General features: G+C 36.3%; 1 protein-coding gene across 5 annotated transcripts in view; it reads left to right on the top strand.

Annotated features, from left to right (window-relative positions):
• cntln (centlein, centrosomal protein) overlaps nt 1-25,576 on the top strand; it is a 154,135-nt gene that overhangs the window by 124,621 nt on the left and 3,938 nt on the right. For 4 of the 5 annotated variants that reach the window (XM_082165635.1, XM_082165638.1, XM_082165637.1 and 1 more), the window contains 9 exons: nt 9-84; nt 1,882-2,096; nt 10,104-10,265; nt 12,898-12,995; nt 14,704-14,830; nt 15,054-15,191; nt 15,526-15,711; nt 19,569-19,739; nt 20,138-20,212. In XM_082165635.1, coding sequence (XP_082021761.1) covers nt 9-84; nt 1,882-2,096; nt 10,104-10,265; nt 12,898-12,995; nt 14,704-14,830; nt 15,054-15,191; nt 15,526-15,711; nt 19,569-19,739; nt 20,138-20,212 — 1,248 coding nt within the window. Of the gene's footprint in view, nt 1-8; nt 85-1,881; nt 2,097-10,103; nt 10,266-12,897; nt 12,996-14,703; nt 14,831-15,053; nt 15,192-15,525; nt 15,712-19,568; nt 19,740-20,137; nt 20,213-22,324; nt 22,373-25,576 lie in introns of all 5 variants that reach the window. The other variant, XM_082165636.1, reaches the window with a different exon arrangement.

The raw sequence follows: 25,576 nt of genomic DNA, 5'->3' as shown, positions 1-25,576 counted from the left end.
GCCTGCAGGGCTGCAGGTACATGCTGATCTGCCCCATAGACGAGCCTGGAGAGGAATCTCAAACTAGAAACATCCAAATCCAAGGTAACCTGGTTGACGCAACTGTGCCCAGGCTCTTACAGGATGAGTGATTGTTCTCTCTTGATGGCTTGTACAGCCCTTATTGTATAAATTCTTAAAAAACAGAATAGAAAACTGAATCTACTATAAATATCAAAACAGATTCTCATCAGTGTCATTCATCAAGCAAAATATGCAATTTGTAATTGCAAAGATAATGAATATTTACAAAAAGGTTTCCAGACATTCCTACTGTCCCGTCTGCCCCACTTCTATCTATTTGTTGAGTCCCACAGTTGTTTGAGTCAAAAGTTGACATTGGATCGCTTAAACAAATTGTTATACTTATAGATTGCTTATAGTTGTCCATAAGAATGTTGACAAGAAACTATTTTATTATCAAAAAATCTGCTCACCTTAAAGAGGCTCTTTCACAATGCTGGTACATTTTAGCTGCAAAATCAAATGGCGATCTAGTAAAATAGTATTCCCATGCATCTGCTTGAGTTTTATGGAATGCTGATGCTATGGTGATATCACTGTACCTAACACCTTGTCAACACCGGACGCGAACAGCGTGACTCGACAAAAAAACAATAAAACTTATTATAAACAGTGATTCTGTCAGTAAACTGATGCCTCATTCTGTTTATGACGTACTGACACGAAGGACAAATGCTTTGCAGTGGGCGCTTTGTCCTGTCCAGTGTAGACAGCCTTTAGCTGTTGCGTCCGATGTAGACACGGTTTAAAGCTCAAAATGCCAGTTTTGTGCAAAAGACTATTGCACTGCAGAATTCTGTTCCCCTTCTTGAATGGCATTTCACAACTGTAGCCCATTATCATGATATCTTGTTCAAAAGAGCTTTTCTTAACTAGAAGGCCAAGCTAATAACTAACCTACACTACCATTTAAATGTTTGGGGTCAGTGCCTATTCACTAATCATGCATTAAATAAAAAATGTATTAAATAAATTTTATCTGAAATTAAGTATCAGTTTCCACAAAAATATTAAGCAGCACAACTGCTTTGAAATGTTACTTGAGCACCAAATCAGCGTATTAAAATGATTTCTGAAGGATAATGTGACACTGAAAATTCAGCTTTGATGGCACAGGAATAAAATACATTTAAAATATTATTTTAAATTGCGATAATATCTCACAATATTGCTGTTTTACTGTATTTTTGATCAAATAAATTCAGCCTTGGCAAGCATAAGAGACTTATAATTTTTATTTATTTTTTTATAATAATTCTCACCAACCCCCAAAACAGTAGTGTAAGGCTTCCTGAAAACACAAAAAAAGGAAAATGTTTGATATAAAAGATTTGTTAAGGAATACAAGCACAATAGCATGCCATGATATCTGTTTTGTAGTATTTGCGGCATGTGCAAACCATGCCCCACATGCTAAAATTACAAGATGCAGGTCTTAATATTGTATTGTTTGTTTTATTATTGAAGACATAACTTCAGATTCAAATTAATTTTTTACTGAAGCAAAATTTTCTTACATTTTTTGGTGAAAATGAAGACTCAAGGGCTTAACCAGAACGAAATGCTGCATGAAAATAATTTGATACTATAATATTCTTTAATAAATTATAGAGAAAATTATATTCATTTTGTGTAATATTCGCTAAAATAATGTTATAGCCACAGCAGTCAGCAATAACAAAGCAGTGGCTGAATGTTGTTGATATAATGTTGTTGTGATACTTCAGCTGGTTTTGTACTATAAGACATAATGCTATTTAAACCTAGTAACAAATGAAAAGAGACTGAATGTAGCATTGTCCTCACCACCACTCTCAGGTGTCTCCCTGCAGAAGATGAGGAAGAGAATATCAAAGTCCCATGCTGTTTTGCGACAGCGTCTTCTGTCCCTCCAGCAGCAAGTCGCAGCCCTGCAGACAGAGAAACAAGCAGCACAGCAGCTCGCAGCAGAGCAGAAGCAGAGACAAGTGCAAACACAAGTGCAGTTAGACTCCATTCTCCAGCAACTCAACGCCAGCAAACAGCTTTCAAAGGTACTGCATGACCAGAGCGACTCCACTAACGCTTTATTCACTCTCGGGGCTTCACAGAATTCACAAAACATTCTAAAGAATAATATTTTTTATTTTAGGAAATCCAAAATATTTTTATTACATAACTTTTTAAGGTATTAAAAATCATTGTAAATGTAACTTTAAGTCAGGACTTTAACCCTTTTGCTTCAAGGTACAAGGCAAGTTGTTTATTCAAGTATCATTACAGCATTATAATCCTAAAATACACATGTAATCTAGCATACTTTTAGGTTATTTGTGTTCCAGATTGAATTACTATGGGCTATAAGATAGAGAGCTAGAAATGCCTCGTATAGAGGTATTTGCTTATTTAAAAAAAGGTAATAGGTGATTTTAAGGTAAATAGACATTTAAATCATTGTTAATTTGTTTTATTAGAAAAAGATTTCTTAAAAAGTTAAGAAAATATTTAAATTGAACTATTTGTTTAACTATTGTGAATTATTTATTTAACTATTTATTAATTATGGTCATTTATTTTCACATTTTCTCCCCTAGAGTCTGTTAAATTGTCTGGACATACTTGTGTAGCGATGTGTGGAGACAGACTTCATGAGGCTCATACATATGTCATTTTGTTCCCGAATGCACATGCACAGTGTCGTATGTTGGCTCCAGTTAGACTGTGAGGCTGGAAATGCCAAGCCCATTTGAGATTTGATTAAGACTCTTGAGTGGAACAGGGGGTCAAGATGAATGCCCAAGTGTCCAGAACCTCTCTTTCCCAAACACACCATGCTGCAGTGACACTTTGTGTGTGTGTGTGTGTGTGTGTGTGTGTGTGTGTGTGTGTGTGTGTGTGTGTGTGTGTGTGTGTGTGTGTGTGTGTGTGTGTGTGTGTGTGTGTGTGTGTGTGTGTGTGTGTGTGTGTGTGTGTGTGTGTGTGTGTGGGTGTGTGTGTGTGTGGGTGTGTGTGTGTGGGTGTGTGTGTGTGTGTGTGTGTGTTTGCACATGCGCATATATGATTGTTTGTTTGTTCGACTCAGAATCATGCATTATTAATGGAGTGGTGAAAGGGCAGCAGGTTGAGTGCCCTTACATGCTGCCCCCTGCTGCCCTGTAGTGTGATCACCCTCTTTAATTGGCTAGGTGGAGTGTCCAGATTTGATCCTCTCGTCTGATTAGGTGATAAAATCACAGTGGTGTGTGGAACGTGACTGTGTGTTGTAGTTTATGTTAATTTGAGAGTTTTGTCTCTTTTTTCCCTTATTGGCTTGTGTAAGAATGGTTGTCTGTAAGAAAAAAATACTGTCTATACAGGGATTCAACAGACAGACAGATGAATTCCGTAGAGTGAAGAAAATACCTTAAGAGGAACCAGACACATCCTCCTCGTAAAACAGTCTGTGCAGTTCACAATCATTACCTTACATTTTACCATACATATAACGTATAACTTGTAATCATAAATATATTTTCAATATTTTTTAAATTAAAGCTACAATGTGTAAGATTTTTGTAATAAAATATCCAAAAATCACTTGCACAGTGTGATATATTTCCGGCAGTTGTGTACTTACAATATCCCAAAAGTTCCCAAAGATTTTTCATTTCAGAGAAATTCCGATTTTTAAATAATGGCTCGTCCATGTTCACTTTTCGCCTGTCAATGACGTAATATCCGCATTATCCCTGGTTTCCGCTCGTACTGCCATTGTAACCATGGCGACAGACGTGGACAACTGCGTTACATCTAGCTAATACAGCACACGCTGTTGTTGTTTCGTTCAAACATTATGGACGTTTTGGCGTTATGGCGTTTTCGAGATGCCGAGAGCTCCACGTCCGTGACAAACTTCAACTTGACAGAGATGTCACTCATGCATGTACTTTATTAGACAGGTGAGCAAATGTACATAAAACTAATCAATGTTATATAGCTCAACATGATGAAATGTTAGAATATGATCAGTGTGTTATTCTAATGTTGATCTAGCTCACTGCTAGTCTCATACAGACAAACTAACACATAGAAAAACATTATAACTTTCAACACACTCAAATGCAGTGTGATAGTGTAGACCAAGTGAAACAGCGCTGCGTTACCTCACAAGTTTCATTCGTCTAATAAACTGACCTGTGTGAGTATTAATTCAGCACTTGCGGGTAGTTCGGTAGAATGAAATGTCCTTATTCCTTTATATCCACAGGATTCGCATGTGGCGCTGATATCTGTCTCTCATTAGCAATCGCGACCTGCTTCACACCACAGTTATGTTAAAAACATCAATGTATTCACTCATCCATAAACATTATTAGATCCTTCGGCATGACGACAAGTTCTATAATTCCGCTTATGTGTCATCAACCTACTCCTTTGTTATTGTAAGAGGTTAGCGACCCCTAGCGGTGAAAAAAATTACATATTGTAGCTTTAATGTGGAAACAATATAAACACAGTATTTTAAATATTTGATATTTAACTATTTGGTTATTAGCATATTTTTACTAAGTACTATGAATGAAGGCCATTATCACTGATACCAATACAAAATTATTATTTTATTTTATTTTTTAATTAATAGAGATAAAAAGATTAATTATAGCCATTAAATATTGCAGTATAATTGAAAGCCAGGCCTAAATTGCTGATTCAATTACAGAACAGTGCAAATAGAACAACTTAATTTCATTTCATTTAAATATTTTAACTTACTGTAATGGAAAAGGATGTGGGGTAAAGACATACTAAAAGCTACTTCAAAAATAAATAAAATAAAAACCAACGTAAATTGTGTTAATTATTTTTAACGCGTTAAACAGAAAATATTCATCGCCAAAAATGATTAAATTTTTTCCGGTCCAAGTATTGACGGAAAAATGTGTTGTTTACTTGTCCTATAACATTTGGCTGGTCGTTTTGGTAATGGGTGATAACCAAATGCTGTGTATCTGGAAGAATGGGCCTATGTGATATAGAGGGTGAGATAGATAAATGGAGAGGGAGACACATTAATCTGTATTAGGCAACAAGGCAAATGTTGATATGATATAAGTTGATATAAGACTCCATCAGTGCTAACTATGGCAGCCAGGGAAAAAGACAGCAGCCCGCCATCACACTATCAGCTGGAATGGTGGGGGTTTTAACACTTGGGTGTCAAATCCAGCTCTGCACCTTTGAATGCAAATATACTTGTGTATATTCATGAGTTCACCTAGCCGTATGCTGGGTCTTAGAATGGTGTCTGATCCCACAGCACAGGGGGGTTCAGAGTAAAACACTTCTCCACCAGCAGATGTTCCTATGATGGAAGGAGATGCAGGTGGGAAAAAAGAGATCAATTTTGTCCACAAAAAACTTTTACACCTAAATAAATGAAAGGTACTTTTTTGACGTTAAAAATTAATTATTCACTTGAGATATCAGTGGTCTAGTAAAAGCTATTTTAGTCTATATAAGAATGGTCAATCATGTTGAGATCATGTGACCACCTGAATATGTCTCACATCATCTTGATAACCCACCTATTATCTGACACTTTAGATTGCAGTATAAAGTCATCATTGTTAAGAGATACCCCCTGCAAATTGAGTGTTTCTTCATTTACATTGGTAACCAAGACATTTTGACATTCCAGACATTCCGATGGTTGTCAATATTAAGTCCAACATCAGTATCATATTGGTTGTCTAAACATAATTGATTTAGTGCATCGAGTCGTTTAAATATAGAGTATCTTTAAATGGAGTGTTGAAGTAGTACTTGATTGAAAAGTGAAGAAATGGGGAATTTCATTAGCCGTTTCTATCATTTCAGGATTCCAGATAGTTAGTCTGTGCATTAGTGGACAAATAGTAGTATTTGTCACAAATTACATTTTTGTTAAAATACACTTATTCAGAATAGAAAAACTATAACTGCTGTTTCTCAGTTAAATACAAAGGTTGATTCTGCATTAAAGTCTTTTTATTTTCATTTTACAAATATAATAATAATAATAACAAAAACAATTATCTTGCTCAAACAGAACTCCCCATCCTCACTGTACCATTTTTGCACATCATCGTATACACATTCTTATTCTTATTCTGTAAACTGTCCTTTAAAAATTTGATGAAAGTAGATAAAAGAATTTCCGTGAGAGGAGAAAAAAGACAAATAAGTTGAATGGGATAAAATATTATATTCTAGAATATCAAAAAAGAGGAGGAAAAAAGAAAAAAGACTGAGAATTAAAAAAAATCTTCAAACAACAGATAGTTAATTTGGTTCCATTTTCTGTGTGTATGTCAGTGGCTTTAACTTTTTCTTGGAATAAATGTTATTGGTATAATAATATTGGTGAAAATTGACAAAGTGATGTAAAAAATGTTGCATAAAATGTAAATGTATTGTTTATTGATCTGTTGCATAAAAGTGAAATCACATTGAACTCATATTGAAATTAATGTCATTACAGCAGCAAGATTACTGGTGGGATATTTATTATAACGGTTCTATTAGCTGGAAGCAAAAATAGTGAAATTTATGTTCCTGACAAAATTGCACCTTTTTTCTGTTGTTCAATTTATTTAGTAGTAATTGCATCAGTTTTGAACTTTTTATTATCAGCCAAGTTCCACAGTTCCACACATTATTTTTATCCATTCATGTTCTGGTTCTTTTTTTTCTTCCGTCTGTGTGAGTGAGAGTCTGTGTTTCTTCTGTATTAGTGTTCGTGTCGGGTGTCACACTTCTCTCAGCTCACATTGATCCCTGTGCCCTTTGTGGTCTGGTATCGATCCTTTATTTTGCTCATTTTAATGTCTCTCTCTCTCTCTCTCTCTCTCTCTCTCTCTCTCTCTCTCTCTCTCTCTCTCTCTCTCTCTCTCTCATATTGCCTAGGCAGAAAAGACAAAGCTTTTTTGATAAACGGCCAAGTTCAATTAAACCTAGAAGCAGAGTAGTCATACTGTACCACAGCTGAAGTGTCACAGAGCTCCTGTAGTGATCACACGGATGTCATATGCAGTATTAGTAGAGAATGGATCTCTTATTACAGAGTCTGTGATGTATATTAGATGAGTTGAATGGCTTCTCCCTTCCGTACATGTGTTAGAATTGTGGTTTTAGCAGCACCTTATATAACGCATCTGCTGTAGTGTGTGTGTGTGTGTGTGTGTTTCCCTTGTTCTCTCTAAGTGGAACACATGCTCAACAGTGAAGTGACACTTTCATCAGTCAATCACAGCGCATATCCCTGCAGAGCTTCCAGCTGCTGTCTTTCTTTTTTTCTTCCTTAAATAAAGAATCAACATATTTTTATTTTATTCACCAAGTGCTCCTACCACAAGCTGGTGCTGTGACACAATAAGTGTAGGTGACAAAAGTGCTCTATTTGTCCTCAATCTAAGCTCATGTTGTTACGGATGACAGAGGAAACACACAAAATGTACTTTGACAGGTAAGACACCATCACCTATCTACCCCCACTCAGGTCAGCCTTCTCGTGAAGATGGCTGTCACTCCTTTGAGCCGTTCAGATTAATCATAGTGCTGGGATTACGAGGGCAGTGTGGCGGAACCCCTTCTATCACCATGGAGGAGGGACTTGACAGGCTGTTTGACAGGCCGGGCCTGTAATCTGCGTAATTTGCAGGTGTAGTCCGTGTTTCTTTTTTAGGAAGGGTCGGGATTACCTCAGGATTAGACTCCTCGTCTGACAGTGAGGCTTTCAGGAGCTGTTAACGTTAAGCCCAACTAACCTCCCCACATCTCGTCCAAGTTTGGTAAGAGAGACGAGTGTGACTGGATTCTAACAAGCTTGACAGTTTAATTTACTGCTCCAGGTGACTGACTGGTCATGGCAATTCGTAAATCAGTGATCTGTAGACCTGACAAATCAGCTCAAGCTAATTTATTCTTGCAAAAAAAAAAAAGCAAAAAAAAAAAATATATATATATATATATATATATATAATTATGTAAAATTATAATTATATAAAATATACACATAATTTTTAAAACACTGTGGACCATAGTGAACAAACAGTGGTTTATAGCATGGGTTTTCAAACTGGTGTCCGGTATCCCCCAGAGGACTGTAAAGGGTTATTGGGGTCCACGTAAAATTTGAGGGGAAAAGACACTACTAAATTTGACTAAATGCATTTTTAGGACTGTTAAAGTTCATGTTTTAACTTATTGTAGATAATAATTAAATATGTGTCACATTTAGCACATTTTATATTATTAGTATTATGGATGTTATTTTTTGTATAAATTAGACAACTTATACAAAATTATGCACAGTTTTTTTATTATTATTTTTTATTTATTTTTTTGACAGCCCTAGTGTAAACATTAAGAATAATCATTAAAATCTTTATTTTAAAACTTCATTATTTATTTAATGATCTCCAGATAATATTTTTTATTATTTATTTTTACTTTAGTACAATGACAATATAAATTATATATAATTATCAAATGTTTTGTCTTTATAATATCACACTTAATGTTTTCTGTTTGTCACAGTATAAATGTATATTTTTACACCAAAATGTACAGTACTGTGCAAAATTTGTATACCATCAACTTTGTTGTTTACGAATGTTTTAATGACAATCCATTTTTATTTTTCGGTCTTTTTATTAAGATTTAAACAGAAATACAGGAAATATGTACAAAAAAAGTAACAATATAATGAATAAAAAAATCTGAACAAAACGGCTTCTTTAAGCAAAAATCAGTATTTAGTGTGACCTCCTGGACTTCTTCGTTTCTCAAAGAAGAAACTCTGAGAAACTTCTCATCATATTTTGAAAGTTTTCTTGGCCTTCCAGTCCTTTTCCATTCCATTTAGGTTTGAGAGAGCTAGGTTCCTGCTATTGTGCAAGTGTAAGTGGAGGTCACTAAATAATAGCATTTTTAACCTATAGAACCATTTCTTTGGGATTTTATCAGTTTTTTAATTAATACTGTTTTTTTTTTTATATTTTTTAATATATATTCTAATAAACAGACTGATAAATAATGATATAAGGTCATTATACCATTGCTAAAACAACATCTAATGGTTGACATTTGCACAGTACTATATGTTTTCATATTTATACCTTTTTAAATGTATACCTTTATAATTTTTCGAAGGTTATCATCATATGAGGTCATTGGCAATTTGAAAATCTGTGTTTTTTTGGCTTATAGGGGGGCAGAAATAGAATAAACCCTAAAATGATTGGAAACAGTATCAATGCATCTTAGTATGATGCCGGCATGACTTTCATTAGCACAAACCTAGAAAAAGAGAGTGAGAGAGAATGCTCTATTAAAAGGTCAGAACCCAGATATCAGCAGTTGAATGGCATTTGAGATCTTCCACCAGAGTGTGTGTGTGTGTGTGTGTGTGTGTGTGTGTGTGTGTGTGTGTGTGTGTGTGTGTGTGTGTGTGTGTGTGTATGTGTGTGTGTGTGTGTGTGTGTGTGTGTGTGTGTGTGTTGATTTTCCCTATATGTTATGATAGGTGCAGTAAGAAATCATTATGTTTGGACAGAGGGTGAAGTATCACAACTGAGTGTTGTTAAAAATTCTGTGGTTTTATTCCCCAAACAGGGCTTTGTGTTATTCATTTAGTTCTATGCAGTAACTGTGTGTGTGTGTTAGTGAGTGAGAGTGCAATTAGCCCTGGTGCTCAGCTTTCAGCTCTACGCAGTGTTGATAAACTCCCAGAGTGCAGTGGGACGAGCCGACAATGGCTCTATTAAGGCTGACAATCAACAGAAAAATGGAGGAATGATCTGCCTCCTTATTAGCATTTGGCTTTAATCGGATTTAGGGCTTTAATCGCAAACTCATATGTAGTCCTGAGCCTAAAAAATGCTCCTTAATCATAAAACTAACCAGAAACTGTTTAATCAGACTTTTGCCTTTTTGTTGTGCTGCTCACTTAATTGATATTTATCTGCTCCGTTGTTTCGCAGCTGTTGTTAGAGCTCCTACATGTGGATTTGTTTATTTGTTGTTTGTGTGTTGGTGAGCAGAAGCAGGCGTGCGAGCTGGCTGGTCTGGAGCAACAAAAGGCGTCTCTGCAGATGGAGTTAGAGCAGTGGAGACGCATCCGACAGCAAATACCAGTGAACCCCCCTGCCATAGACCCGGAGCGCCTGCAGGCCCAAGTCAAACAGCTCACTCAACGACTGAAGGTCTCTTACAATTATTTTCAGTTCAATAGGTACAGTTTATACATTTAACTGATAGATTAAAACAGTAACCTGTGTGGGACGATTCGCATCAGTACATAACAAATAGACATGACAATGGTTTATGAAATCACTGTTTTTAGAAATATTTTTCTTTATAAAGTGTGGTTCTTTTAGGTCGTTTTAACAACTCCTTCTATAACTACTATTTACATTTGTTAATTTAGCGGTCACTTTTATCCAAAGCAATTTCTGAGGAATATAACAAGCAATTCATCACAGGCAAACAATATTCATAGTAAACAATACCAGATTTATTAGCAAGCTACATTATAAAACAAGGTATTTAATATAATATAATATAATATAATATAATATAATATATAAGGAATAATTGACGACGGGCCATTGAATTGAATTGAATTGAATTGAATTGAATTGAATTATTGAAAAATAATGTAAGTGTGAATTATTATTAAAATATTTCAGAACGTTAAATAATTGTATTATTTGCTATGTAAAGCAGTGGTTTCTAGTAGTAAACAAGAAGTGTCAGGCTATTAAGATGAGAAAATGAACCCATGTTTGCTAAAGCAACATCTAATCTTATTTGGACACCTATTCAGTAAGTTATCTTAGGTCTATTATAATATGATTTGACTTTTCGGTTAAATAGAAGTATTAAATTAAGGTTATTTTATGAATGGATGAAACCGGAAAGAAGTGACCTTACTCATTAAAGAAATAGTGACCAATGGCTATAGATATATGCATATTCAAAAATGAACACTTTCATGATGCGCAACGCTTACGTTAAATTAAGTTAAACTTTTAAAAGACACGTCTCGAGACCTTGTGGTTTTTTCCCCATTCCACTGCCCGCATCTTGCGTTTTTCAAAGCAAAAACGTGTTCTGTGTGAACTTGCCATCACAGTGTTTTCCTTATTTTAATTTTTGTTCTCCTATAAACAAGTCCGTGTGTTAAAAGCTGGTGACACTTTTGGTGTATAATATCAGCAAACTGATTTATGGGGTCTGGCACTGCTCTTTATATTTCTGTGTTGGGCTCAATGATAGTGTCATGTTCAAGAGACAGGAGAGTGTGTGTGGGTGTGTGTGAAATGCAGTCAGGATGTGTGCTACATAAACGAGTCCTCCGTTCCTTTCAACTAAAGACAAGGTGCACATACAAATATCCATCATTCACATGATCACAGGCATCCCACCAACTCAACCTGTCGTCAGAGTTTTCAGACGCTCTGTGCGTGTGCCTCTTACCTTGACACACATTCACAGAGGTTGAGCAAATGTGCCACTAAATAGATCAAAACCCAGCGTAATAAGTAATGCTTTAAATGATAAATATATAAATATACAGTGGGCCAAAAAATAATCTAAGATTCAGTAACAAATAAGCATGTCTGAGATGATAAAAAGGAAAAATCCTTTAAAAATCAAAAATGCAAGTGTAATGTTCTTAGAATTGTAGACGTTGTATTTTTGTGGGTTTCGAGCATTTTTTCGAGCCTTCACATATGCTAATTTTAAATATAAAGGCTCTAAAAAAGACAGAGTATAACCATTAAGTAAATAAATATTTTCCTTACTTTGAATATATGACTTTGTGTGCATGTCTTATTCATTTAAAAAGAAAAAATAAGCAAATAAAACAAACAAAACGAATATACAAAAAACTACAATAACCTATAACCTATTTTTTGTTTATTCGTTTGTTTTGCAAATTATGAATTTTCATGTAGTAGATAATTTTTTACATAATCTAATATAAAAAAAACTGACCATGGTGGACATTTATCAGTATCCACAGGGGTCCTCTCTGTAATTTATTATTGAAACTATTGAAATTATTATTACAATCTTCTTGTCAGGATAACAAAAGGGCTTGCTGTATTTTACTGACTTTGTTTGGGCCACCTTTTTTTTCTTAAAATGTTATACTTTTTTTAATTAAAGAACTAATATTAACTAAAAATGAGCATTTGTTACAGTATTTATAAATTTTTGTTAATGATAGTTAATAAAACTCCAACTGTTTATCTGAGGTCCATTAAATACTATTTACGGATACAACTTTTGATTTTAATAATGTATTAGTAGATGTTGGAATTAACATTAACTAAGATCGATAAATGATTTAAAAATATTTTTCACTGATGGTCAACTAATATAGTAACTAATGTTAACAAATTAACCTTATTGTAAAGTGTTACCGCAATAATAATAAAAAATATATCAAACTACTTAGTTTAACTTTTTGAAAGAATTTGAATCAAACATTGTACTTAATTGCTTTATCTCCAGACCGTTACTTTTTTTAACTTTAAGCCTCACCTTTTAATTTAAGCCTCACACATAATATGTCTAAATAAATATACATATTTTTTAAATAACTGTATATATCTGGACAAAAAATTAGTGTCACATCATTGCCCTATAAAGGAAACTAGAGCCAATACACAGGACAATTATGTACATGTAGATGTGTATATTTCTGTGAAACAGATGTGAAACAGCATCCTCATTAAGCATCCCGATGGCTCAATACTCATAAATGAGTCGTGCACAATGGGATATCAGATGATAGGATAAATGTGTGACTCTTTCTCTCCACAGAGTGCCAGCAGTGAGATGAGCAAACACACTGCTGCTAACAAGAGCCTGAGGGCTCAGTTAGATGAAAGAGATCAGACACTGAAGGAACTGCACGAGAGGTAAATGCGCTCTATCCCCTCTCTTTCCTTCATAGTTTTGAGGTATTCTCACTTCTTCACCCTCTCTTTCTCGTGCTCTGGGTCCCTTTTTCTAGTGTCTGATTCCACCATGTGGCAGACTTCAACACCAGATTTTGAAACGCGTGAAGCTGGCTATGTGCAGAGATACTAGCAGAGAGAGGAGGTGTAATTTCCTTCCCATGTAGTTATGCACTATTGTCATAAGATGTCTTGCCCTGGGCACCGAGTCTGACAGTCTGTTGTATTAACTGCATTCCATCTCCCTGTCCTTTTTATTTTCTTCCTTTCTCTCTGTGTCACTTGATTCTAGCCCATCTCAGTGGAAAAAAAATGGCTGTTATAGTAAATAATACATTTATTGAGGTTTTGCTTGAAACAGTGCAAAATATCTGCCATTGAGGCAAATGCCGTATTTTTTTTTTTCCTCTCAAGAAGAATTCTTGTTTTAAGTATGTTCACATTTCTACTGGAAAACAAAGGCATGGATTGAGAATAGGATTTTATTAAATTTTTTTCTCCAGAATGTGCATGCTAAGGATTATGTGAATGTCACAGCGTGTGTCCGGACTAAGGTAAAACTCAGAGGTTTCACGCCAGTCAGTGACAACATGTGAAATCACAGATGAGGAATCCCTGTGAGCGGTAGCCGCCTTACGCCACGCAGCTTGTTTAAATGAAATACATGTCTAGACACTGTAAAAAATACATCTGCTGCACTGCCTTCAAAAAAAGTGAATTTCAAAGCATGCTGCCTTGTCCTGAGTCAATATCCGGCGCAGAGGTCTCTGCCTTATTCATAAAGGCCTGCCTTTCATGTGCCGCCTGTTGTCTTTCCATATCATAAATGTATTCATCTCCTTTGTTTTCTACTGCAAACAGTGCATCCATGATCTATGAAAGCACTTACAACTGTATTAGCATCCAAAATGCATTTTGAATTAGCAATCTAGCAGCTCAACACTAAAGAGACAAAGCGGGGAGCGCGAAGGAAAGCAAACGTTCAAACGTTTCAGCGGGCTGTTCTGAGGCTCGCGCCGGTCATCAGTATCACCATCCCGCTATTCTTTTTGGGCACGCGTACCCCTAAAATAAATGTTATAGATCTAATTGCCATTTGCTCTCTTGAGCTTTGGGAAAGATGGAGTGAAGTGGGGGAGGATGGGTGAAGCGTGGCTGTAAGTCAACAGGAGAAACAGCTTCGTCCACTCTACAGCGGGGTCAATATGGGTTTTCTCATTAATGGCTGTTGGGTAACCTGACTCCATTTCCCCAGGCCACCCAGTCTTATTTAATTTAATGTCACTCCAATAAGAAGCTCTCACATTTATTCAGTGCATTTGCTTCAGGCACTCTCTCTCTGGAATTTGAGGATATTTATTTAAAAGGACCTTTACTCATCATTACAGCACCTCTGGTCAAGGAGGCAGTCCGTAAAAAAGCCCTCAAATGTTAACATATTCCAACACTTTTATATCCCGGAGATGTGTAGATGTTTAAACTATTTAGGAGCAAATCTGGTTGCAAGACTGCTGGCATTTTATTTGTTTTTTTCTCTTTTTAATTATTAATTGCTATTTGTTAATTTTTAAAGTGAGTGAGTCCACATAAAAAAAAAATAGTTTTTTTTTCTGAATATGAAAAACAAACCAAAAAAAACTTAAAAGAATCTGAATGTGTTTGCGTACAGGATCTGTGTTTTAGAGAGGGATGTGACGATGAAAAGGCAGCTGGTGGAAGATGTCCGGGGCCGACTAAAGATTTGCCAGGACTCCGAGCGGAGCCACAGAGCAGTTACTGAAGACTTAGAGAAGAAAGTAGGTCCTGCTCGAACAACAGATACTGTACTAGCCATGGCAACAGCCTTGGAGCAACCTGGAATTAATTATTCTCTCTGCCGTTATTGATCGTGTCACTCATCCAGAGTCTGAACTTCCTAGACTTCCACATTTAACTGTCTGTTTTAAAATATTGAAGTAATTGAAATTTCGCTCTAAGTGACCCCAGTCTAATTTAATAACAATTGCTTTTCTTTGTTAGATAAAATCTCTCTCCGATGAGTCAACTAACCGGAAAGCTCTGGTCGACTCTCTGAAGAGAAGATTGACCGTTGCCACCGCAGAAAAACAACAACATGAGACAACCGGCCAAAAACTCAAAGAGGAGCTTCAGAAAAAGGTTTAAGAGCTTTGACTATCTGCATCCACCATATTTCCATCACACAGTCATTTTAATGTCACTTTAGTGATATGCTCTGTAAATGAAGCACTCTGTTTCAGCTTATCCTTCATTGTCTTGCAAGAGTTGTGTTTTTTCTCCATTATTCACCTAATTACCATTAGTCTTGTTTGATGTTTGGCCTCAATTCCATTCTTTGCCCCAGTTTCATCTTATGCTATTGATCTGTGGATTCTTATCTATAGTGTAATGTCCTAAATCATGAAATAATTGTGAGAATTTATAATAGTGTTTATTTGGGTGGGTTTTCTTATTTCTGTGTGCATATCCCCAGGAGCAGAGAGTGACCGTCCTCCAGGTGCGGATAGGTGAATGTGATCAGGCCATGGCTGAGCTGGAGCGGACTGCGTCCACACAGATGCACGGTTTAGCCGAGCAGAGCTCTCAGGCTCTGGAAACACTGCAGAGAAAACTCGCCCTCGCTGACTCTCAGCTGCAACAGTTCCGCACATTCACTGAGGTATTTGAACTGTCCGACTTATAGTTTGTCATCATTTTAGCTTTAGGCTTTTCAAACTTGGTATTAAGATCAATCTTGAGTTATACATCCATATTACTTGTTTAAGATGATGCATAGTACTGTTTTCACCTAACATGTCAAATGTGTATCCTGTGACCACTTGCAATTCTATTTTGCTGAGAAAGTCTGTTTTTATGAATAATATTATAATATTGTGTGTGTGTGTGTGTGTGTGTGTGTGTGTGTGTGTGTGTGTGTGTGTGTGTGTGTGTGTGTGTGTGTGTGTGTGTGTGTGTGTGTGTGTGTGTGTGTGTGTGTGTGTGTGTGTGTGTGTGTGTGTTCTACACATTTCATATTATGTTGATTTCCGGCATACCAAAGAAGTGCCATCACATATTTTCTGTATTTCTTTTTTTTTACACATATTTAATGGTTATTTTCTTTTTAAAGCTGCATGTAACCAGCAAAAATGACCGGTGAGGAGGCAACCTTTGTTGTCAGGACAGATTAGCATTTACATTACAAATGCAGTGAGGTCATTTGCGTTTTCAGCTACCTCTGAATGTGATCAGATCACGATAAATTTACACCTGTATTTACACTCTCCGCTTGTGATCAGATCACCTCAAACAGATCTTAATGTGTAAACGGGGTGTTACATATGAGGTATGATCAATATGCAAACCTTACAGAAAAAGATATGGATTCCATCCCAAAACTCCTTTGCAAAAATCTGTCGTCAAAAACCAGCATGTTTTGTAGCCTGTGGTTTCGTATAGTCAACATAGTTAACCTGTAGCTGATTCCTGCTAGTGTGTTAATGATGGTCCCTGTAGACGGCCCAGCTCTCTGGCCTACATCCCCCTGTCATGGATTGATGAGCTTTGAACATGCCATCCTGTCAGGAAGCTTCAAGAGGGATCTTTTGGGATGATTATAATGACATTTGGGGATCCATCGAAGAGCTTTGTTTGAATTATGCAAATGTACGTGGCCATGAGTAATTGATAATGTAGCGTGTTATAGTGCAGGTGTAACAGAGAAAGGATTTCATGCTTTTAATTGTCTTCTCAACTTGAGGAATAGTTCATATTGCATTACATGCTTATTGCACTAATAATGACATCTTTAAGACAGCGTGTTAGATTAGTATGACATGGAGTCATTAAAAAACCTCATTAACACGACTGTATCCACCCTTTACTTCGTGTTGCTGGTAAACATTTACTTCCCCATTCAAATGGTGTTGAGAGTGAAAAATGCCAAATGTCACAAAAGATTTAAGATAAAGTCTAATTTATTTTCTCAGTAATTTCCTCCATAGTTTATCTTCTAATACAATCCAGCGCGGTTTAATGCAGGTAAGTCATTTAAAGGGGAATTTTTCTCCTCGGCTCCTCTAATCCTCCTCCTCTGCGAGGGAACTGGTAAATTGGCCCTGTGGCTAGGGTGATTGTGGGTAAGAGCCCTTCTCCTCTTGGCCCCCATCACACTATCCTGCAGTACGCTTGGCTCTCGAGAAGCGGTCAGGGGAGCTGTGCAGAGTATGTGATAAATTCGCTTAATCTCTTTCCGGATTTTTCTGTGCGCTGGGCTTAGGTCAATTGAATCTACCCTTTGACTAGTGACAGTGAATATCTATTAAGCTTTAAATAAAGTCATAGGCTCTTTTGACAGTTTGTTGATGAGCTGGGCATTCCTTTGGAGAATTTTGAATGTTGCTGGTTTAATAATGTTTATGTAGTGTATGTAAATGCAAAGCGAAAGGGGAGTGAAAGTTCACATTGACCAATTTATCTCAATTTCACAGGAATTTTCCTCTACCGCCAACAAAGATTATTTGCATTATTTGATGATTATTAACTCTTTAAATTTTTACTCTATACCCTATTGCCACATAGTGCATATTTGTATAACAGTTTTTAGACTGATGAATTGTGAATTTAACCACTCACAGTTTATCAGGGGAAAGAAATTATATACAATTCATTTTTATCTAATAATTGTAAAACTTAATGACAAGACATCATTTTTTGTTCTTATCTGTTGAATACACATGTTTATAATAAACAATTACTGAATTAAATAATTTTTTATGTTTTTGCAAATTTAAAGTAAACAAATGTAATAAATGTCCTGGTATGGAAATTGAAAAAAGCTGAATTGAAAGGATGAAATTCTGGGAAAGAATTCATAAACGAATAAAAAATGGCCCCAGACTATCTGATTTTTATAATGAAGTAAATCACTTTAGTAAAATAAGACCTGGTTTTGAAATGGCTGTTTTTAGATTGCTAGAGGAGAAGCGTTGTTTTGTTTGTTTGTTTGTTTGTTTAGAGTGATACTCTATTTGAAATTTAAATATTCCCTAAACATTTATTTCAGTACAGAACCCAATGTTTTATATTTTAAAAAGGGTACAACTCTCCCCCCAAAAAATTATAAGTGGAATCAGGAGACCTGGATATGGATATCAAAATCAGACAGAATGGGCTAAGAATTATTTCCTCACTGCTGTCTATACTATAGTCTATACTAAGTATATATATTTTTTATTATTATTATTATAATTATTATTATTATTTATCTTTCGTATTTTTCGCTCTGGGACAGGGTGGGTGAAAGAAAATTGTTAGAAGAAAAGAGTTTTTTCGTTTTTGCAATTAAAGATATAAAAAGAAAAAGAAAATATATATATATATATATATATATATATATATATATATATATATATAACTGTTTTTTTTTTTTTTTTAACAAATAATAATAAAATATTATGCCAAAAGATAAGCAGTGAAGCAGCTTTGTTATTAGGAAAAAAAAAATGGAAATGAACACTCTCAAGACTGTATGTCAAGGTCAATGAATCTCTTAAAATATCTTCTTTTTTTCTTGGCAGCAAACTGCGCATTTACGCTCAATTGCAGCCTGTTAAGTCACCTCTGCTTTGAAGTACATCTAATCTTTTTTCTCCCCCTAATGTACATAAATGAATGTTTTTAGAATTTACACCTGATAGAGACATTTGCTAGTTAAAATACTTTAGTTCCTAATGGCATTGCTGCACATTCGCAGTGTGTGAATATGAGGACGCAAGACTAACCTTTATGTAATCCTGTAGCATTCCCTGAAATATAATGAAGATCCATTTAAAGTATTTATGATGGAGGCTTTATGAAACAAATAACGGTGATGGGGAGATGTGGGAAATGGAGCATGCCCCAAAGAACTGTGCTCTGATCAACCGCGTGTGATTGCTCTCACTTATACTTCTGTGGGTTAACCTGGAATCACACACACACACACAGACTGTCCATTCCAAGGTCAGGTTTTCACAAGGCTTATGGGGAATGATACAAGAGATTATTGCTACGATCAATAAGCTGAAAATGAAACAAAGGGGAGCTCACTTTATTGACTTTCTCATGTACAGTGGCAGCTTTAACATTTAATTGTCTCTCAGTATTTAGCAACAATTCCCATTTAGCTCGCTCCTCAACGGGCGCAACAAAGAATAAGACCCAACGTTACCCACCGCCATTTTAAGAGCCTCTCGTCTCCCCATTATTTGCACTCTTCTGAGAGCTCCTCTTATAATATGTGCCATACAGAAAAGGAAGTAAATCAAAGTGTGTGTTTTTTAGCAGCTTGTCGTCTCTTATGTGCAATTCCTCTCCAAATCAACACGAGAGCCTTCGAAATTTCAGTGCATCTTGCATCAAAAGTCAAGAGCATTCGGCTACTCGTTCAGGCCGCTCCCAATTTGACGAAATCATCCCTAACATTGCTAACTCCCTAACTCTTGATCACACCACGTTCTGTTTATGCGTATGTCTATTTTCACCATTATTTTTAAGGCACTGGCTAATGAATTGGCACAGAATGTGGAGGATGCTAAAGCCCATCTGAGGAGGAAGAAAAAGAGTGAAAAAGAAGGAAACAGAATGTCTAAATGCTCACTAGTGAAAGCAGCATCTATCCTCAACATGACAGAAACAGACCTGGTGGACATGCTGGACACAGATGAGGTCAGTATTGACTGAGTATTGTGGGAAACAAAAGATAGTTACATGTAGAATAGCGTGTATTACAAATGAAAAAAATAAATAAAACTCAATACTCAAACAAATATTCCAAAAATGTATTTATTATTATTATTACTATTACTATTGCCAACCAAACATTTATTTGGCATAATTTGTACATTTGAATATTCTGATCAGACCTGCCAATATTGTACACATGGGTGTTTAAAGTACTTTATTTTTATTTATTTTATTTATTTAATTTCCAAATATTTAAGCTGGGCTGCTTTTGGGGTCATCCAGTGACACCGTTGCACTCTTACACACCCACACAAAAGAAATTTAGAGTATTTTCTTCATGACTTTTAACAGCATTTCCGGCCATGTTTTGTGATTTGCAGTGTGAGGAGGCGTGTGTGGGTCGTGGGCCAGTCACAGATTGGACTGAACATGTACAGCACATCCTTCAGCAGCAGGTTTGATTTCATTAGCAAAAAAAAAAAAAAAATTGTATTCACATTTTATCAATATACATAATTTTGTTAAAGTGGTGCTTTAAGTGAAATTGAACGGGTTTTTTGGGTTGTTTTTTTTTACATATCCTGCAGATTTTAAAATGAACATATTCATCTTTTAAGGCCCTTTCACACCATGAAAAAGCAAAGCAAATCGCAGATGAATGGTCTATACATTGGTCTATATTTGTCAGGCTGAACATAATGCAAAATCAAGGTACAATAGATGGTGCGCCGTGAACGCATCTTTCAGCTGCTCTGCCATCTGGCTATCACGCATCTTTCAGCTGCTCTGCCATCTGGCTATCAGAAGAACAGGAGCATGAGATGCACTATTACTATTACTATTATTTCAGCAATAATTACAAAAATTGCTAAAGTAAAGTCATTTCCCTTGTGGAATTGAATCATAAAAGGTCAGAAGCAAAAACATTGGACCATAAATTATATCTCAATGTGTATTATTTAACGTATCATTTAATTATTAAAGATTTGCATCATTTGATTTGATTTATTTGAGTAAATACTCAAAATATAGAATATAGAATCTTCTAAATAATTTTTTGTGCACGGGAGAAAAATGTGAAAGAATTTTACCTCTATCCTAATTAGTAAATATGCTGATAGATATATTTTAGCCAGTAGAGTCCAAACAAATTGTTGAACCTAGTTCACACATATTTGTTCTTTTCCCCAATTATTTTAAAAAGGAACTGTATGCATTAACTACAATACAAATCATTAATATTTTAAATTGAATCAATTTTAATCTTTTGACTGTCTGTTTTAGATTTAGATTTTATTAAATAAAAAGGTAATTAATGCAAGGTGAAGAAAATGCACATATAAAATTGTAGTGAAAGAATGTGGTTTCGTGTGGGTAATTGAAAATATGTGCAGAATACAGACAAAAGAATAGTGATGGTGAGAGTGAATGTTTGAGTAATATTTTATGCAAACCACCTAATTATAGGTTATGCATGTAGTGTAAAGCGAACTGCAAACATTTCATTTATAGTCATTTTCAGGCTTGGGCTCAACATGTGTGGAGTGTGAAGAAGACTGCTGCTCCAGTGTCCAATTTATAGTGCTTGAGCACCACCAAATGTTCTGATAAATGTATCTGCATCAACTCTAAAGACATGACCCAGAGCTCGAATCCTACTGGTTGGTGCGCTTCATAGCTAGTGGGGGGGAAAACAATACTCACCAAAGAAAAACTTCGCTCCCGGTGTGAAAGGCTCAATAAGAAACTGTTGTTTCAACATTCAAAATCTAGTTCACACCAAATATTCATGTTATTCATTTTATGATTGACTGAATTAGCTCCCATTCTCCTTATTTCAAACTTCAGCCTATTTTTACATACAGTATTTGTTTGTTATGAATAATATAAAATCTCTTAGCAACAATATCTAGGAGATCATTAAAGAATTTATGATTTCTGCTCTCTGTGTGTATGCGTATGTTTGGCTGTCAGCCTGAAACGTGCATCTTGTATGATTCACGGGCTCTGGCGTGTCACTACAGCGCTAGTGGCTTTGACCTTTGACCTCTGTGACCTGTCTATACCCAGTCTGCACATCTCTGCCTCTTGCCGCTGGACACTTTAGAGGACTCTGAAGACTGCCATCAGGCAGCTCAGTCTCTCTCCCTCCTTTTTTTTCTCTCTTTCTTTCTCTTGCTTCCTCTGCTGGGCTGTAAGACCCCGAAGCAGCTTGTTAGTGGTGGGCCAAGTATTGATCTGGCAGGTCTGTCGATGCAGGGAGATTGAGCCAAGCTCCACTAGAGACTCTCCACCAGCAGGCTGCTATTGACACACTCGCATACATACACGTACACACAAACAGAGCAGCGGCCCGCAGGAGACTCTTCACAGGCAAGTTGCTATCGACGTTTTCTCGGCTCGGCCGACACAACTGCTCGCTGTATGACAAGGCTGAGACCAGCCTGAGTCCCCAGAGAGGTGCGCTGACACCGACACGGTGACCCACACGTTAGTTTTTCTTTTCTTTCAACATGCTCATCCTGTTTTTGTTTTTTTCACCCTCCATCTCCTAACGCGTTCCACAGGGAGGGTGGCTCTTCCTCTGACTAGTGATCAAGCGAGTTTATTGGCAGGTGAGTTTTTTTATGTGTTTTTTTTCTTTGGGGGGGTGGGTAAAAGACGACTAGGTCAATGTTGCAATTTGTTTATGTTGTACTAGCATGTTTTTATCCAACCTGGGCTCATTGGAAAAGCGCGCCTGTGGCAACATTTTTGCAAATTGATATTACGTTGCTGCTTGTACTTTTCACAACACTTTCAAAGGGAAAGGTCCAGTGATTGGCGCTATAATCACGTTCCATTTTATTCGCCACGTTTTGATTGTTTTATGTATCAGTTCAGAAATTACATTACATCTATTGAGTGTCCCTAAAAGGTTAACGCTCTATCACGTTTAAATAAATAACGTACCACCTACACTAAACCTAACCGATAGTTTTAATGCATTTACAGAACCAACCATGCCATTTTAGCTTGCTTTACAAGTCTTTGTGCTCTTTTTTTTATGACTCGTGTTTTACTGGACTTGTACCCGAGCGCCCCGCATCACAGATGCTATGTGTACTGAGAAAGTTTACTTCGTCAGAAAAACCATACATGCGGAACTGATTACGTAATGCAATCGTCATTATGTACTTGTTTACAAATCATATACTGTGGTAATAGCATTTTGAGGTTGTAGTATTGTGTAGTATAGCGTAGTAATGTGCAAGGAATCACACAAAAAAAGTCTATTACCCTCATAATCATAATTTGTGTCAAAGGGAATACAAATTGCAGGTGTTTTAATGCCCTCTAGTGTCCATTCCAGCTGGAAACTGCAGTGTATAAGTACATTTTGCGAGTTTGGAGCTAAAATGTAGGTAGAGGCACGTTTTTCCAATGAGCCCAAGTTGTTTGATCTTCATATGATACTCCAAAGCCAAAGTCCCATGTCAGTCCCATGTCAGCACCACAGCCTTTTTGGTAAAATGGTAATGTGTGTGTGTGTGTTACCTAAGCGAGGTCTTTTCTCTCGCCTGTCAGTCTCTGTGTATAGCGTGAGCTGTCACTGTCAGCCACTAATGGCGGTACCACTGTGACGACTTCTTATTACTGCTGTGGCCCTGTCAATAGCACAGCCATCACTCCAGTGCCACATGTCAACGTAACAAGCTCATGCATGTCAGAATAATGTTGGGACTCGGTGTGCGCGTTTTGAAGAGGTGCCTTTCACTCTCATGTCATTTTATCTGCCTGTCTGAGTCGCACAGAAAAGGAAATCACACAAAAGCTTACGGGCTGTTGATTCTGATCTGTTGCCTTTGCCACAGCGCGTTTCTGCTTTGCTGACTTCAAATAACATTAATGAACATATCTCTCTCTTTGGATATCTCTCTTTTCCTCTTTTCTTGCCACAACGTGCTCCAAGCACCTCTAAACTCATTCCCTTCTCTCTTAATGAGACAACAACACTTCCACACTTGAGGGTCACAACCTGGGAATAACATCACCAACCTATAAGCATTTAGTCCACAGTGCTCCCTGCGGCTTAATGTGTCAGGCCGTGCATAACCCATCCTATGCTGAGTGTCCACCCGCAAACCCTCATCTAGCCCAGGGACCCCCTTCGCCCAGTAGCAGTAGACATTTAATTGCTTGCGTTTATTTGTGGATTCCTAATTATTGACTAGAGGTAAATTATAACACCACGGCCTTTATGAAGAGATGGAAATGACTGTTAGAGCTAATGAACTGAGCCACCCTGCCTCTAGTCATTTATCAACCACATTCATCTCTGCCTGACAGCACACAGTCATTTCAGAAGTCGTGGCCCCCCTCCATCCTCGTATTATTTCATGACCAGCAGAATTTGGATTGTAATGTCCACAAATTTCCAGCTGTAGTATTTCTGTTCTGTTAGGATTGCGCTGAGAAGAGCTTTTTCAGTTTGTGTGGACTGACTCCATCTTGTGACCTTATCCGCAATTAATGCAGTGACTGAAATGGGCAGAGCTGCAGCCTACAGTAATCTTTGTGTCAGCTTTCTTTTATATATATATTGGCATCCTTTAATTTGTGCAAAAATATAATGTAGAGAACAGAAAATCTACATGCAATGACACCTGTTCTATGACGAGCATGTTTTTAATTTCTGAGTTACAATTTTTATATCGGGGTGGAGGCCCGTTATCAGTGTTATTTTATTTATTTGTTATTTTACTTGTTATTGTATTTAATCATATTTTGAATTAACTTTTTATATTTTCAGTATCATCTTCATTTGTTTAAGTTTTAGTAATTTTGTTATGTTCTTCTGTCAATTTATTAGGTTTATATATATATATATATATATATTTCTACATAGCTTGAATTTTTATTTCAGTTTTAGTAATTTAGTAACATTTCAATTGTCGAAAATTATTTTAGTTAACAATAATGATTCGTTTTAGTAAGCAATGATAACACAAGGGCCCTTGAAGTTAAAAAATCAGGGCGATACAACTGTCCTCATATCATAATGAAAAAAGCTTAATTAAAATAATGAAATATTACAGACTATCTTATAAAGTAGAAAACAAAAATGAGCAAAACAGGCTCACTGAAAAAAAACTTTTTTCAGCAAAATCCCAAAATAATGTTGAATGTATGAATTAACAATTCATCAATTCTTTTCATTACATTTTTTAAGAGTAAAATGTACAGAATCACACTCGCATTTGGAAACAATGTTATGTTTTTATTTTAGTTACACCACAGTCATTCAATTTAAACTTTTCTTTAAAACGGTATAATAATAATAAAAAAATCATACCCATGTGAAATTAACATTAATACAAAAAGTACATATATACTAGCTTTTGCTGCTTTTTATTTATTTATTGTGGAACCTTTTATTTGTCATCATTCTCTTTCCATATAATGACAGTCACTCCATATGCATTCAACAGTACTAGCAATGTCAAGCACCAGTGAACCTAACATGACAGCATCGTCAACAGACCACTCTTCTCCGAGCGTGATGCTATTGTTTGATCCTCATTCTGCTCCCTCCCCTCCATCAGTTCCTAATGAGAGAGAAAGGGAACAAAGACTTGGGGAGTGCTCCATATTTATTCTACTGTGTATTTAGGTCAGATCTACCGGCTCAGGTTATATAGACCTGACGATGTAAGAAACAACATTTAAAAAAAGGAGTTTTAATTACAAGTATCTGTGGCCCCAAGTGTCCAATTCCCTTTCATATTGGTCTCCAGTGGCCTGAAAAGGAGAATGGAGAAGAGAGGCATTGCAGGGTG

The sequence above is a fragment of the Leuciscus leuciscus genome (genome assembly GCF_965113295.1).
Source record: "Leuciscus leuciscus genome assembly, chromosome: 3".
NCBI lineage: Eukaryota > Metazoa > Chordata > Actinopteri > Cypriniformes > Leuciscidae > Leuciscus > Leuciscus leuciscus.
Note: the sequence above shows the minus strand (reverse complement) of the source record. Positions and strands in the feature narration are given on the sequence as shown.